At 60.3% G+C, this 12,497-nt stretch overlaps 1 protein-coding gene across 1 annotated transcript; it reads left to right on the top strand.

Moving 5' to 3' along the window:
• The first annotated feature begins 339 nt into the window (after positions 1 to 339).
• Positions 340 to 10,857, top strand: LOC119097942 (integrator complex subunit 2). Its single transcript, XM_037220884.1, has 18 exons — positions 340 to 758; positions 1,284 to 1,419; positions 1,791 to 2,007; positions 2,493 to 2,623; positions 3,062 to 3,235; positions 3,836 to 4,008; positions 4,587 to 4,784; positions 5,098 to 5,281; positions 5,729 to 5,877; positions 6,290 to 6,389; positions 6,837 to 7,010; positions 7,116 to 7,272; positions 8,120 to 8,151; positions 8,266 to 8,564; positions 9,050 to 9,275; positions 9,744 to 9,957; positions 10,478 to 10,593; positions 10,669 to 10,857. The coding sequence occupies exons 1-18, from the start codon at positions 472 to 474 to the stop codon at positions 10,855 to 10,857; spliced, it is 3,156 nt and encodes a 1,051-aa protein (XP_037076779.1). The 5' UTR covers positions 340 to 471.
• Positions 10,858 to 12,497: the final 1,640 nt, after the last annotated feature.

Below are 12,497 nucleotides of genomic sequence, written 5' to 3'. Positions count from 1 at the left end.
CTAAACTATGCCGGGCATCGTTACTTATGCAACAAATACTTAATATTCTTTAAATGGCGAATCATTTAAGTGTTTTACTTGGCTGTATTTTGTTGCAGAGCTACACACTTGCAACAAATGCATCCCACTTAGCAATGACGGGCTGATAAGTGGGTGTGCACACTGAAGTAAGGCTGTATATTAGATCCCAAAAGATATGACGTCATTTGTTTTGACATTAGTCGCGCTTTTGATACATATACGGTGTCGGTTTGAGATTCAGGGTGATTCCATCGCGCCGCGCCGGCGTTTATTGTTATGCTCTTCGCATGTATTTCATACTTAAACATAAACTAAAAGCGTCTTCATGACTCCACTGATCGTGGAAAAATTTGCAAGCTGCATTTCTGAAGTTTAGCTGCTGAGGACATCCAGCACAGCACTGCCAAGCCGAGGGCCGTGTATTCGCGGTTTCACACTCAAGATATAAAGATGTCCTCAGCACTTTTACCAGTTAGTCCCAAAGTTTTTGAGGCAATGGAGAGTGTTAATGTTGCTGCACTAGCAGAGTGCTCTGAAGCAGAGATCCGCCCATTGCTGCCATGCTTGGTTCGGATGAGCCTGATAGCACCACTGGATCAATCCAATGAGTGCATGGAGAAAAGGAAAATAATCTTACGCATCTTGTCTGGCATAGAAGTTGTCAATTCTCTGGTTGCACTTCTATCAGTAAGCTTCCCACAGCTTGAAGCAGATGTCAAAAAAGAGCAACAGCTTAGGTAAGCCTGCATGCATGAAGTTAAACCATCTGTGGTGTTTCCATCATATGGTTTAGAAACTGGCCTCAAAAGATGAAATGTCTTTTAAACTCTGCTCAAAGCATTCCATCAATGTATGAGGGTTTTCTTCTTTCAAGTGGTACACCAGCATCTGTGTGTGTCAAGTGTTTAACTAGGAGCATTGAGGAACTAATCTGCTCAATTTCAGAATGACTAGTCTGGTCAGTGACATTTTAATTTTGATCCTATGGCATGATAAGGAATATTCAAAAATCAGGAGATAGAAGTAATGATTTTGGACAGCAAGTCATGTTTGGCCTCGTGAATTTGTTCATGGTCACAGTGTCTATGTAATATGTGCCTAGTGTAAAGTGTAGTGTATGCTCCACATTAGTATATGCACTTGTTGACACCTCAATGTATATGATGGTGGCATTGATTTGGAGCTCATCACATGAATATGTTATTATGAGATTTTAGGTGTCCGAGCTATTTTTACATGTTTTTGTGTGGTTGCTCTCATAGGTCAAAGATGGGAGCCACAACAGACAGTGTGCTGTTGTCATCAGCTCAGGATGCAGGGGCACCAGATTTTGAGAGAAGTGAACCCATCCAAAAGCTGAAGTTGGTGCTTGCCACTCTTATTCTTGTCATGGCCCAGGTAAGGAAGTAATATCATAAGCTGAACATGATATGCATGTGTATTTTACCATATAACACATCAAGAAATATTTGTGCATCTGTTTTATCAGAATTGTGTAGATGCCAACCACTATTAGCATACAATGGGTGAAAGAAGTTTTGACAAATATTTTTGAGGGGATCCATGCAGCACCATTAGCATGGTGACATTTGAGGCAATCCATGACTGCACATCCCCCCCCCCCATCTCTCCTGTAGCTAAACCCATGAAACCAGCATCCATCTACAATCCAACAAAGCCAATGTAATCCTTACCACATTTTGTGTGACACCAGCCTGCCAGGTGTGCGATCTGACACAAGCTGATTGGGCATGACCTGGCCGCCGCAGGCCCGTGACGTGCGCCAGGAGTTCAGCGTGCAGCCGTCAGAGCTGCTGGACAACACCGTGCACCTGGAGGACGCGGCCGACATCCTGAGCATCGCGCTGGCCGAGCTGCCGCAGCTGCTGCCGCCGGCCGACGTCAGCGAGGGCCTGCTGCGTCTGCGGCACGGCGCCACCCTCATCTGCCGCCTAGTGGCCAACATGCCGGACGCCTTCCACGAGGGTGCGTGACGGCGGCGAGGTCGGCTGCGCCGCGCCGCGCCCCGGCCGGGCTCGGCCCAGTTCCGTACGGATACGGTTTGTTTCGCTTCTGTCCCTCCACTGCTGTTGGTACGGCTGGGGCACTGCTTCCGCGATCTCAAGGGTAGGGCGGGCGGTGGGCATCGCTGCCAGTTGGCGAGTGTTTGCACTGTGTTTGAATGTCGTCAGTGATGATTTGCTCGCCTCTGCCACTCAAGGATTTGATTGTAGTGGGCTGTAAGTGGCATTGTGTGTGTCTTAGAGCATTGCCAACTCGCGCTTGCCATCCACACATGGTCAGCTGTGGCAACAGGCGTCAAATGACTGCATGTGCTGCGTGCTGGCCTCCTACCCCACCCAGTGAGAGCTAGGCGCCATGTGCACTCTGCTGACCCTCCACCCCTCTGTCACCCAGTATGTGTCATGGTGTGCACCCTCTGGCTGACCCTGCGCCCCTCTGCCTTGCAGTGTGCACGTCGCTGGTGACGAGCGGGGACCGGCTTGACGAAGACTCCCCCGGCGGCGCGGCGCGCATCACAGCGCTCCGCCAGCTCTGCCAGATGAACCCGCGCCAGGTGCTCGCCGTCCGCGCCGTCTGCGTGAGTGCCACTGAGGAGGGCAGGCGAGCGGAGGGTGCCAGTGTGCCATGTCGTGCGAACTGGTGCGCCGCTGGACAGAAGGGTAGGGTGGGATCAGGGCACTACCTTGATGCTTGGTATTGTGGCGCTGAGGAACGCCAGGTTTCCAGAATGTGTGTCACGTGGTGCAGTTAGTTTGGAAAGTTATGTTTTTTGATGGGGTTTGTTGACTTATCGGCTACTCCTGGGAAACAACCAGAGCCTTCCAGAGGCGGATCTTCTTCCGGTGCGTAATACCCTCTACCTGACCGACCACTGGTCACCTGTCGTTGGACCCGGTCAGCAGGCTTTGGACGCGAGCTGCGTGCGCGCCTGCGCGCCGCAGTGCGCCACATTGTGGCCGCGTGCCCGGTCCGCGGGCGGCCGGCGCGCCTCACCCCGCCGCCTGTGCCGCCGCAGATGGAGACGTGCCGCATGCCGAGCCTGGCGGTGAGTTTGTCGCTGGAGCAGGCGCGCCGCACCGCCGACACCGGCGACGCCGGTGACCTGGTGGCCTTCGTCTCCGGCATCCTGCTCGGCAACAACCAGCACGTGCGCTCCTGGTTCCAGGCGCTCGTCAGGAACGGGCAGAAGGTGTGGCCGGGGCCGGATTAGGCAGGCTGGGGGGCGGCGGCGCTGTCGGGTACTGCAGCCTGACAGATCAGGCGGCGCGGCGCGGGTTCAGCAGTGGTGGAACCCTCGGGTGTGCTGTTGTCTAGTGTGGGTTGCGGAGGTGGCGTCAGTTGTGGAGGCAACCCTCTGATCTTGTTTGGGGATGTGGCGCTGCGTCAGAGGCGTCCGTAGATGTGAAGTGACCGTCTGATCTGAGAATGTACAGTTGTCTTCTCTTCAGCTGGCCTCTGCTTGAATGAGGCTGTAATGTGCAGATGGGCCGCCTACTTACGACTTGTTACGACTTGTCTACGTGCCTAACGTAATCAGGTGTCATCCGATCTCGTGTCACTCTACCTACTCGCCAGCAGAGGAACCTGACATGACGATTAAGCCTGTTGTGCATGGCAGTCCTAACGCTGCGATCCGGACGGGTGCCCACCTACTGACTGACCTTTGACCGCGCTGCCTGACCTCTGACCGCGCTGCCTGACCTCTGACTGCGCTGCCTGACCTCTGACCGCGCTGTCTGACCTCTGACCCCGTGCTGCCTGACCTCTGACCCCGCGTTGTCTGCTCCAGCGGAAGGGCACGCTGGTGTCGTCCACGCTGCAGTCGCTCCGGGACCGGTTGCTGGAGCGCCTGCAGAACACCCTGCTAATGGCCATGAACCAGCGGCTGCCGGACTCGGGCGTGGTGGACGCCGCCGCATCCGTCCGGCTTTACTGCGCCCTGCGTGGACTCGCCGGACTCAAGTAGGCCACTGCGGCTAGTGTGCTGTCCTCTGGCTCGAGGATTGTCAGTGGGAGACGGAGCTTAGACTCTGTGACTGCCTTTCCAGTGTTCGTTGCGACACTCACGCGTGCGTGCGTGTCGCGTCGGACATGACTTCGTGCTGCTGGGACGGGTGCAAGGGAGGCGTAACGGGCCTCCACATCCCAACTGAAGCTGGCGGTAGTGCTCGCTGTCCGGCCACGCTGCGTGCTGACCGTCTCCTGGCGAGGCCCGTGGTCCCGTGAAGTCTTTCGCATGGAGTTGGCCGGAGTTTTCTACGGACTGTACGTGGAATAGCCCTTCGCGCTGGGTTAGCCGCGTGAACACGCTGTTAGCTTGACGGCGTGACACGCATGTGTTTGCGATATCTATGTTCAGTTCGCGCAGTCCGGTACAGTCCAGCACGTTATCTGTCCCGTGGTATGACCGTGGTCCTGTCTTCGTGAGTCAGTTGCTCCGTTCGGCCCCGAGACTACACCCTCGCCGCCCCCCTCAATGGGCGCCCTGCGCTCTTCGCCGCCGCCCTACCGCTGTGACGGCGCCCCGGCGCGGTCGGCAGGTTTACGGAGGAGGAGATGCGCCTGCTGGTGCAGCTGCTGACCTCGCAGCCGCCGCCGTCGCCGGCTGGCGTGCGGTTCGTGGCGCTCTCGCTCTGCGCGCTGATTGGCTGCCCCAGCCTGCTGATGCACGCCGAGCACGAGCGGCGCGCCGTCGGCTGGCTCCGCTGGCTCGCCACGCAGGAGGCCTACTTCGAACGGTGAGCCGGAGCCGGGCGGGTCGGCCTCCAGGCTGACGCCCCGGGAGCTGTGGTTATCTGGCGGTTGGAGGTCCCCTGTCGTGCCAGACGGTGTCCAGTGTCACGCTTATCCAGGTTCGCATCAGAGACATGGAGACCCGCTGTATGAAGGCTCGGCCGATGTGTGGTACCGTAACGAATTCCTCCCTTCTTTTGCTTGACATTTGTATCAGTTTGTCGTCACCTCTCCTCGTGCCACGTTATTGACTGGTGATGTCGTGTGACACCGGCCTTCGTTCTGAGTCCCGTTGACACGGCGCACGTGGTGGCCCAGGTCGAGCGGCGAGTCGGCCTCATTCGGCGAGACCCTGCTGCTCTTCGCCATCCACTTCCACGCCGGCAACCTCACTGCCATCATCGAGCTCGTCAACAACACGCTCGGCATGAAGATGAACATCCGCCAAAGTAACCTGAACCGCATTAAACATATCTTCACACATGACGTGTTCACTGACCAGGTGGGTGAGACCAGGCATCGCCTGACGCCGGGACTCCTATCACCCGAGAATGCCACAGTGCGCCCCTCTGGCGAGAGGGTCACTAGTATGTATCTTACGGATGTGTGCCATGGACAAGTCGTATTAAATCTACGATGGCTAGTTACGCCGATAAGAAGCGCGTCAAGATGCCTCAGATTATGTATCATACTTATCATAAAATGTGAACACTGCGGGACTCACCAAGTCATGAAACCTACATCACCCACCGGTGATACTATGACAGCTCTGAAAAGCCAACAGTGGGCTGCATCTAGTGTCTGCGGTTGGCGGACCGTTCCATCCATATGCATGCGCCTGCAGCGCATGGAACGGTCCTTAAGTTGGAAAGTTCGCCTGGAAAGTTTGCTGAGCTTCTTGCGCGACGCCCATTGTAGGCTGCAACGTCACGACTGACGTCATCTGCAGGTGGTGACGTCACACGCGGTGAAGGTGAAGGTGACCCCGTCGCTAAGTGCTGACATCCCGGGGACGTTGCCCGTGCACTGCGTGTACCAGCTGCTGAAGACGCGCGCCTTCACCAAGCACAAGGTGCCGATCAACGACTGGATCTTCAGGTCAGAGCCGCTGCTGGACCGATGGCTGGTCGTGGGTTCGGTGAAGTCCTGTTGCGGACTTAACGAAGAAGGCACAAATGTGATACAAGGGCGACATGCACACAAATCCAAGTGACATCTAAGTGCGAGAGGAAAGTGGTGCTATTACCTCAGTTTTACTGTTGCCACGATGTGATAGGCTCGTTCTTTTTTGCCACCTTGACATGCATGAGATACTTATTTGAAAACCAACACCCTCAGTAATATTGGTAGTATTTTGACTTGTAAGATGGCGAAATTGTTGACCAATTGTTCCGCTCCTAAGACGGTGTCATGCTATGTTGCCAGTCTGCTTATGTATTGCATTTAAAACACGAAACGATGTACGTAATCAATGTGCCTGCCTCGTGATCTCACCGCGATGCGTTTCCAGGCAAATCTGCCAGAGTAAGACGCCTCTGCATCCCGTCCTCCCATCTCTGATCGACCTCTACGTCAAGTCCATGTTGGACACAACCCAAAGGCCTCAGCAGGTATAGACCGTCGTCAGCGGGTGCTCTATTTTGGATCGCCGGTCGAATTTTTAAAATCCTTGAAAAGGTTTTGATGCAAGCTCTCAGATGAATGTACCTTTGTCATTTGGAAAAGTTTTCATCTGCACAAAAACCTCCGTGGCCAGATCTGGAAGTGTGCACTACCATTTTCGCGCGACTGCTTGCTTTGTGAAGATAGATCGCGCAGTAATTCATGTTTACGGATGGTAGCGAAACAGCACTAGCATATGATGATCACAAACCTAACAGCGGATGTCTGCAGGTAGATATGCAAGTGAGCACGGGTCATTAGCTATTAATTTGTTCGTGAGCCGCGCTTGTGCCCGCACTGTGTCGATGGGCGATGCGCGCAACGGCTTGTGCCCGCACGTGTGAGCCGCGTGACTGGACGCCTCCCGTGACCGCCGGCCGCCGCCGCCGCCGCAGCAGGAGCACACGAACCAGCCGATCGCCGAGGAGCAGATCGCCTCCGTGTTCAGCGTCTCCTGCTTCCCGTCGGCGGACGGCGCGCCGGCCGCCGGCTGGCTGGTGGAGCCAGCCACCGCGCAGCTGCTGCTGCTCTACTACCTGCTGCGTCACGACGAGCGGCGGCTGGCGGCGGTGCGGCCGCTGGCGGCGCAGGGCCGCGCGCCGGCCGCCTACCGCGGCGCGCTCGTCTGGCAGCTGCCGGTGCTGTACCTGCTGCGGCTGGCCGAGCGGCGCCAGGCGCAGTACGCCGGCCTTTTCTCGCCGCTGCTGGGTCTGCTCACGAGCCACAGTCCACAGCTGTGTCTGGTCACACACTGGATCACCGCACAGCCCGACGAGCTGGAGGGCGCCGCCGCCGAGTGCGCGCCCCCCTCCGCCGCGCAGATCGAGGAAGGTGAGGCCCTGGCCCAGCCGGGCTCACCCGCGTTCCTCGTGCCGCGGTGGATTCAGAGGTCGTGCCCCCGCTGATGACTCGTGCCGGTGATGGAGCACGCAGGGACCCACAGGCTAGCCCACTTGCTCGTGACGTTCTTTCCCGTTATGTTTTAACACTCCACGGGTGGGGTCCTCTCTCAGCGATTAAAGGACAGTGTCATGATAGTATGGTCAGGTTGCAGTGTTTTTTCTTTGTAGAAAGTTTCGGCAAAACAGGCTTTCTTAAGCGCAGGAATGATGTTTTTTTCGTAACGTGTAGCTTGTGAATTCTAAGCAGGCAAGAACCTTGGATGCAATAATGTTACGGGGTTTTAAACGACTTGATTCGATTGAACGATTTGAAATGACGACTAGACGTACAGGTTTGGCTCTCCGCCAACGTAGAATTGACTCGAATGCAAATGGCTCCCTGATTGTATCACTGCTATTTCTCAAATCGACCCTCAAGCATCTCCGTGTGTGTGTGTAGGGAGGGGGGGGGGGGGGGTACTGCATGATTGCAAACATCGTACGCGGTTGGTGGCCTCATGTAGCTGATCGTACCATAGGTACAAAATTTCTGCCTTTGTGCTGAACTCTGCGTCACCAGCTAGCGCTGCGCGCCGCCAAGCCGCGTGGGGCGAGACGCGCCGCACCCTCGGCTCCCTGCCTGGCTGCGTACGCTGCTGCGTCCAGTGGCCGTCCGCCTCTAGGTGTTCGCCGGACGTACCTGGATCGACCCCGTCCGCGTCCCTGCCCGGACCGTGCGGCTGCGGGTATGGGGCGGTGGCCTGGCCGTGCTTGACTCGCTCCGCTCCCGCCGACAGCTCTCAGCGGCCTGCCGGACACGTCTGCCGCCGCCGGTCGGCTGCTGCCGCGCCTGCTGCAGCTGCCCGGCCACCAGCTGTGGCAGCTGGCGGGCGCGCTCGTGCCGCGCGCCAGCTGCCTGCTGCGGCCGGGCGTGTCGCGCCAGCTGCAGCAGCACTTCCGACAGCTGTGGGCGCGCCTCAGCCTGGTGTTCCCGCACCGGCTGTGGGCGATGACGGTGACGGCGCTGCGGCCAGTCGACACGGAGCCGGTGCCGCCGCGTCCGCTCACCGGCGACGACCTCACCCAGGACCCGCTGCACGTGCTGCGCTGCCACCCGGCCGTGCTGCGCGCGCCGCCGCTGCTCGAGGTCGTGCTCGAGCTGCTCAACGTCTACCTGGCGGCGTCGCGCGCGCAGCTCAAGCGCCACCTGCTGGACCACCCGTCACCTGTGCCGCCGCAGCCGTACGTACCGCCGGCCGTTACCCGCGGCAGGCGGCCTTAGGGTCCACGTGATGTGCTCTTGACTGTGCACTTCTAAATTGTGTTGAGGGCTGGCCTGGTGACGTATCGTCCGCAGGTAGGCGTAGGCTGTGGAGATGTGCCCGGTCCACTGGTGTGAGGCCGTGGTTTCTGATGTCCTTTTGATATAAGCTGCTCAGCACCTCGTGCTTTGCACTGTGGTTGTTGAGTTTTCCAGCTCATGGTTGATGTGACAAGGCAAGTTTTTGGGTTATGCTGGACAACGGATAGCAGGCGCCTACGCCTGCGATGTTCATCGTCCACCCCGGTCATGGCAAGAGATGAATTCTTCTAGGGCGGAGATGTGTAGGAAAACCTCGTCCCCCAATGCGTCGGTCATGTCCCGGCACGTACCGCCGGGTATCGGTGGCTGCCGGTCCGCGCTCGCGCCGCTACCCCGCTAAACTGCGGCCTGCCGCCGCTTGCAGGGGTATGCCGACGGACGCCGAGCGCGAGGAGCTGCGCAGCGCCCTGGTGCTGGCGCAGGACTCGGCCGCCATCCAGCTGCTGATCGAGGTGTGCCAGGAGACGGAGCAGGACCGCGCGGCGCCCGGCGGCCGCGAGCTGCTGCAGGAGGTGCGCTGTCTCGTCTGCACCTACCTCCACCAGGCCTTCATCGACAACCCCATGCTGGCCAAGCTCGTGCACTTTCAGGTGAGCGGACGCGCCAACAAGGCAAGGCAAGGCTCACCAGGTGCGGAGAGCGCCGACTGTTGCCTGCCGTGCTTTGTTCTGGTCGCGAGTTATGGCCCGGTACTTTGACGCCTCGTTTGGTCGGTGTGTCATAGTACGGCACCAACTGGAACAGCTGATGCCGATTTCCCGAAGCAATCCTATCACATTTGACGCGAATCTGCGGTCACGTGCGGCGGACTGGAGAAGCGTGCATAAGTAATGGTTTTGTCGCACGGTTGTCTCTGATTTCCTTTGTGTCGGGCTCACGCCACTTGCCTTCCAGACCTACTGTGCGTGCATGTGGCTATGTCTGCACTACAGTCGCCGTATTGAACCGCCCGCTCTCGTGTCTTGCCGTTCCGTGCGCAGGCTTCAGGCTTGATACCCTCTCGCTCTTCGAGACCGTGCGCAGTGTCTGTGACGGCTCCTCTTCCTCCCCCGTGGCAGGGGTACCCGGCCGAGGTGCTGCCCGTGCTGGTCGCTGGCGTGCCATCCATGCACATTTGCCTGGACTTCATCCCCGAGCTGCTGGCCCAGCCCGACCTGGACAAGCAGATCTTCGCTGCCGATCTGACCTCACAGCTGGCGGCGCAGTTCCCGATCCCGCGCTGCTACAGCACTGGCCGGCTGGTTATCAGCACTCTGACCACCCTGCTCAGCGGTGAGTTAACACCGTGACCACACTACCGAGAGGTAAGTCATCAGCACCCTGATCACCCTGCTCAGCGGTAAGTCAACACCATTCTTAGTGGTGAGTCAACACCCTGACCACCCTGTTCAGCAGTGAGTCATGAGTACCCTGACCACCCCGCTCAGCAGTGAGTCAATACTCTGGCCGTCCTGTTCAGCAGTGAGTCAACACCCTGACCACCCTGCTCAACGTTGAGTTAACACCCTAACAACCCTGCTCACAGCAGCCTAATCAGGATCCGTCGTCATTTCTGGATGCGTGAGGCGGACGCGGTACTCGGTGTTATCATTCGTCGACAGGGATAATCGCGGCGTAATACGAGCCGTGGAAGCTCGGCGGGTCCGCTGCAGCCGCGGGACGGCCCACCTGTTGGGACGCGGCGCGCGCTGCCGAGAGTGCGGCCTGCTCCTGTCGGCCGGCCGTCGTGTCCGCTGTCTGCGTGTGCGTGCGCGTGTGCATGACTGGCTCGGCGTCCGCCCGTGCCCGGCAGTGCTGCCGTGGACGGAGCGGCCGCGCGCCTTCCTGCCGACGCTGCCGGCGCTGGTGCGGCTGGTGCGCGCCTTCCCGCCGCTGGCGCGCGACGTCACGTCGCTGCTGCTGCAGCTGGGCCAGGTGAGCGCCAGCCACGCGGCGCTCGGCGGCTCCAGCCATGACCTGGTCATCCGGCACGACAGCCGCAAGGCCGAAGAGCGGACGGCGGCGGCCGTCCAGCTGCGACACGCGCTGCCCGCCAACGAGCTGCTGGGCATCGAGCTGCGACGCGCCTTCGAGGCCGTCTGCGAGGCGGTCACGCTGGACGGCCGCGTCTACCGTGACGGCAGCAAGGCGGCCGACGAGCAGACGCTGCAGGAGCAGGCCATGATCTCGTGAGCTGTCGGCCGCGCAGGGACATCAGCCGGTGCTGTGGCGGACGCGGCCTGCGGACGCAGAGGCTATCTTCTTGGACCGTGAGGTGTGCAGTGCCATTGGTCGGTGTTCTGAGGGTCAGGGCCTGTCCGAGCAGATGCCGGTCCCATGAAGCGTGAGCCCACAGTGACAGCAGCTAGGCAGACCCGCGGCGGTCAGGGTCCACGAGAACACGGACTAGTCCCGTGAACAAGCGTTGTACACGGACACCGCAGACTTCCGTGTCTGCTGGCACCACCAGCACTGTCCAGCTCGGCAGATCGCTCAGGGGCCGTCAGCCTTCGCCCGGGTCCGCAGAGCTGAGTACCGTGACGCCCGGCGCAGGCCGGGCCCACCTCCGACCGGGGTAGTCCGCCTGCCTCGCCGAAGACGACCTGAACGCGACCGCTGAACCGCACGCTGGGAGTTGACCTGATTGACTTTGACGATGTGAGCTGACCTGTTTGGCCTTAACCGGGTGTATGAGTGGTCTGACCCAGCACCAGACGTGCGTCAGGAGGCGCCAGTGGCCGGCCGTCTGCATCAGCGCCGACCTGTCGTGACGACCATCTGCCTGCTGACGGCATCGCGGCGGCGGTGGCTGCTTGTGATGGTCGTGCTGACCGCTGTCCGTCGTGCGTCGCCGCTGTCTGACGGTGTCGCGGCGGCGGCGGCCGCTCGTGATGGTCGTGCCGACCGCTGTCCGTCGTGCGTCGCCGCTGTCTGACGGTGTCGCGGCGGCGGCGGCCGCTCGTGATGGTCGTGCCGACCGCTGTCCGTCGTGCGTCGCCGCTGTCTGACGGTGTCGCGGCGGCGGCGGCCGCTCGTGATGGTCGTGCTGACCGCTGTCCGTCGTGCGTCGCCGCTGTCTGACGGTGTCGCGGCGGCGGCGGCCGCTTGTGATGGTCGTGCTGGCCGCTGTCCGTCGTGCGTCGCCGCTGTCTGACGGTGTCGCGGCGGCGGCGGCCGCTCGTGATGGTCGTGCTGACCGCTGTCCGTCGTGCGTCGCCGCTGTCTGACGGTGTCGCGGCGGCGGCGGCCGCTCGTGATGGTCGTGCTGACCGCTGTCCGTCGTGCGTCGCCGCTGTCTGACGGTGTCGCGGCGGCGGCGGCCGCTCGTGATGGTCGTGCCGACCGCTGTCCGTCGTGCGTCGCCGCTGTCCTGACGGTGTCGCGGCGGCGGCGGCCGCTCGTGATGGTCGTGCCGACCGCTGTCCGTCGTGCGTCGCCGCTGTCTGACGGTGTCGCGGCGGCGGCGGCCGCTCGTGATGGTCGTGCCGACCGCTGTCCGTCGTGCGTCGCCGCTGTCTGACGGTGTCGCGGCGGCGGCGGCCGCTCGTGATGGTCGTGCTGGCCGCTGTCCGTCGTGCGTCGCCGCTGTCTGACGGTGTCGCGGCGGCGGCGGCCGCTCGTGATGGTCGTGCTGACCGCTGTCCGTCGTGCGTCGCCGCTGTCTGACGGTGTCGCGGCGGCGGCGGCCGCTCGTGATGGTCGTGCTGACCGCTGTCCGTCGTGCGTCGCCGCTGTCTGACGGTGTCGCGGCGGCGGCGGCCGCTCGTGATGGTCGTGCTGGCCGCTGTCCGTCGTGCGTCGCCGCTGTCTGACGGTGTCGCGGCGGCGGCGGC

The sequence above is a fragment of the Pollicipes pollicipes genome, unplaced genomic scaffold (genome assembly GCF_011947565.3).
Source record: "Pollicipes pollicipes isolate AB1234 unplaced genomic scaffold, Ppol_2.1 Scaffold_4740;HRSCAF=5597_pilon_pilon_pilon, whole genome shotgun sequence".
NCBI lineage: Eukaryota > Metazoa > Arthropoda > Thecostraca > Pollicipedomorpha > Pollicipedidae > Pollicipes > Pollicipes pollicipes.
The sequence above is the reverse complement of the archived record's forward strand: the minus strand, read 5'-3'. Positions and strand labels throughout refer to the sequence as shown.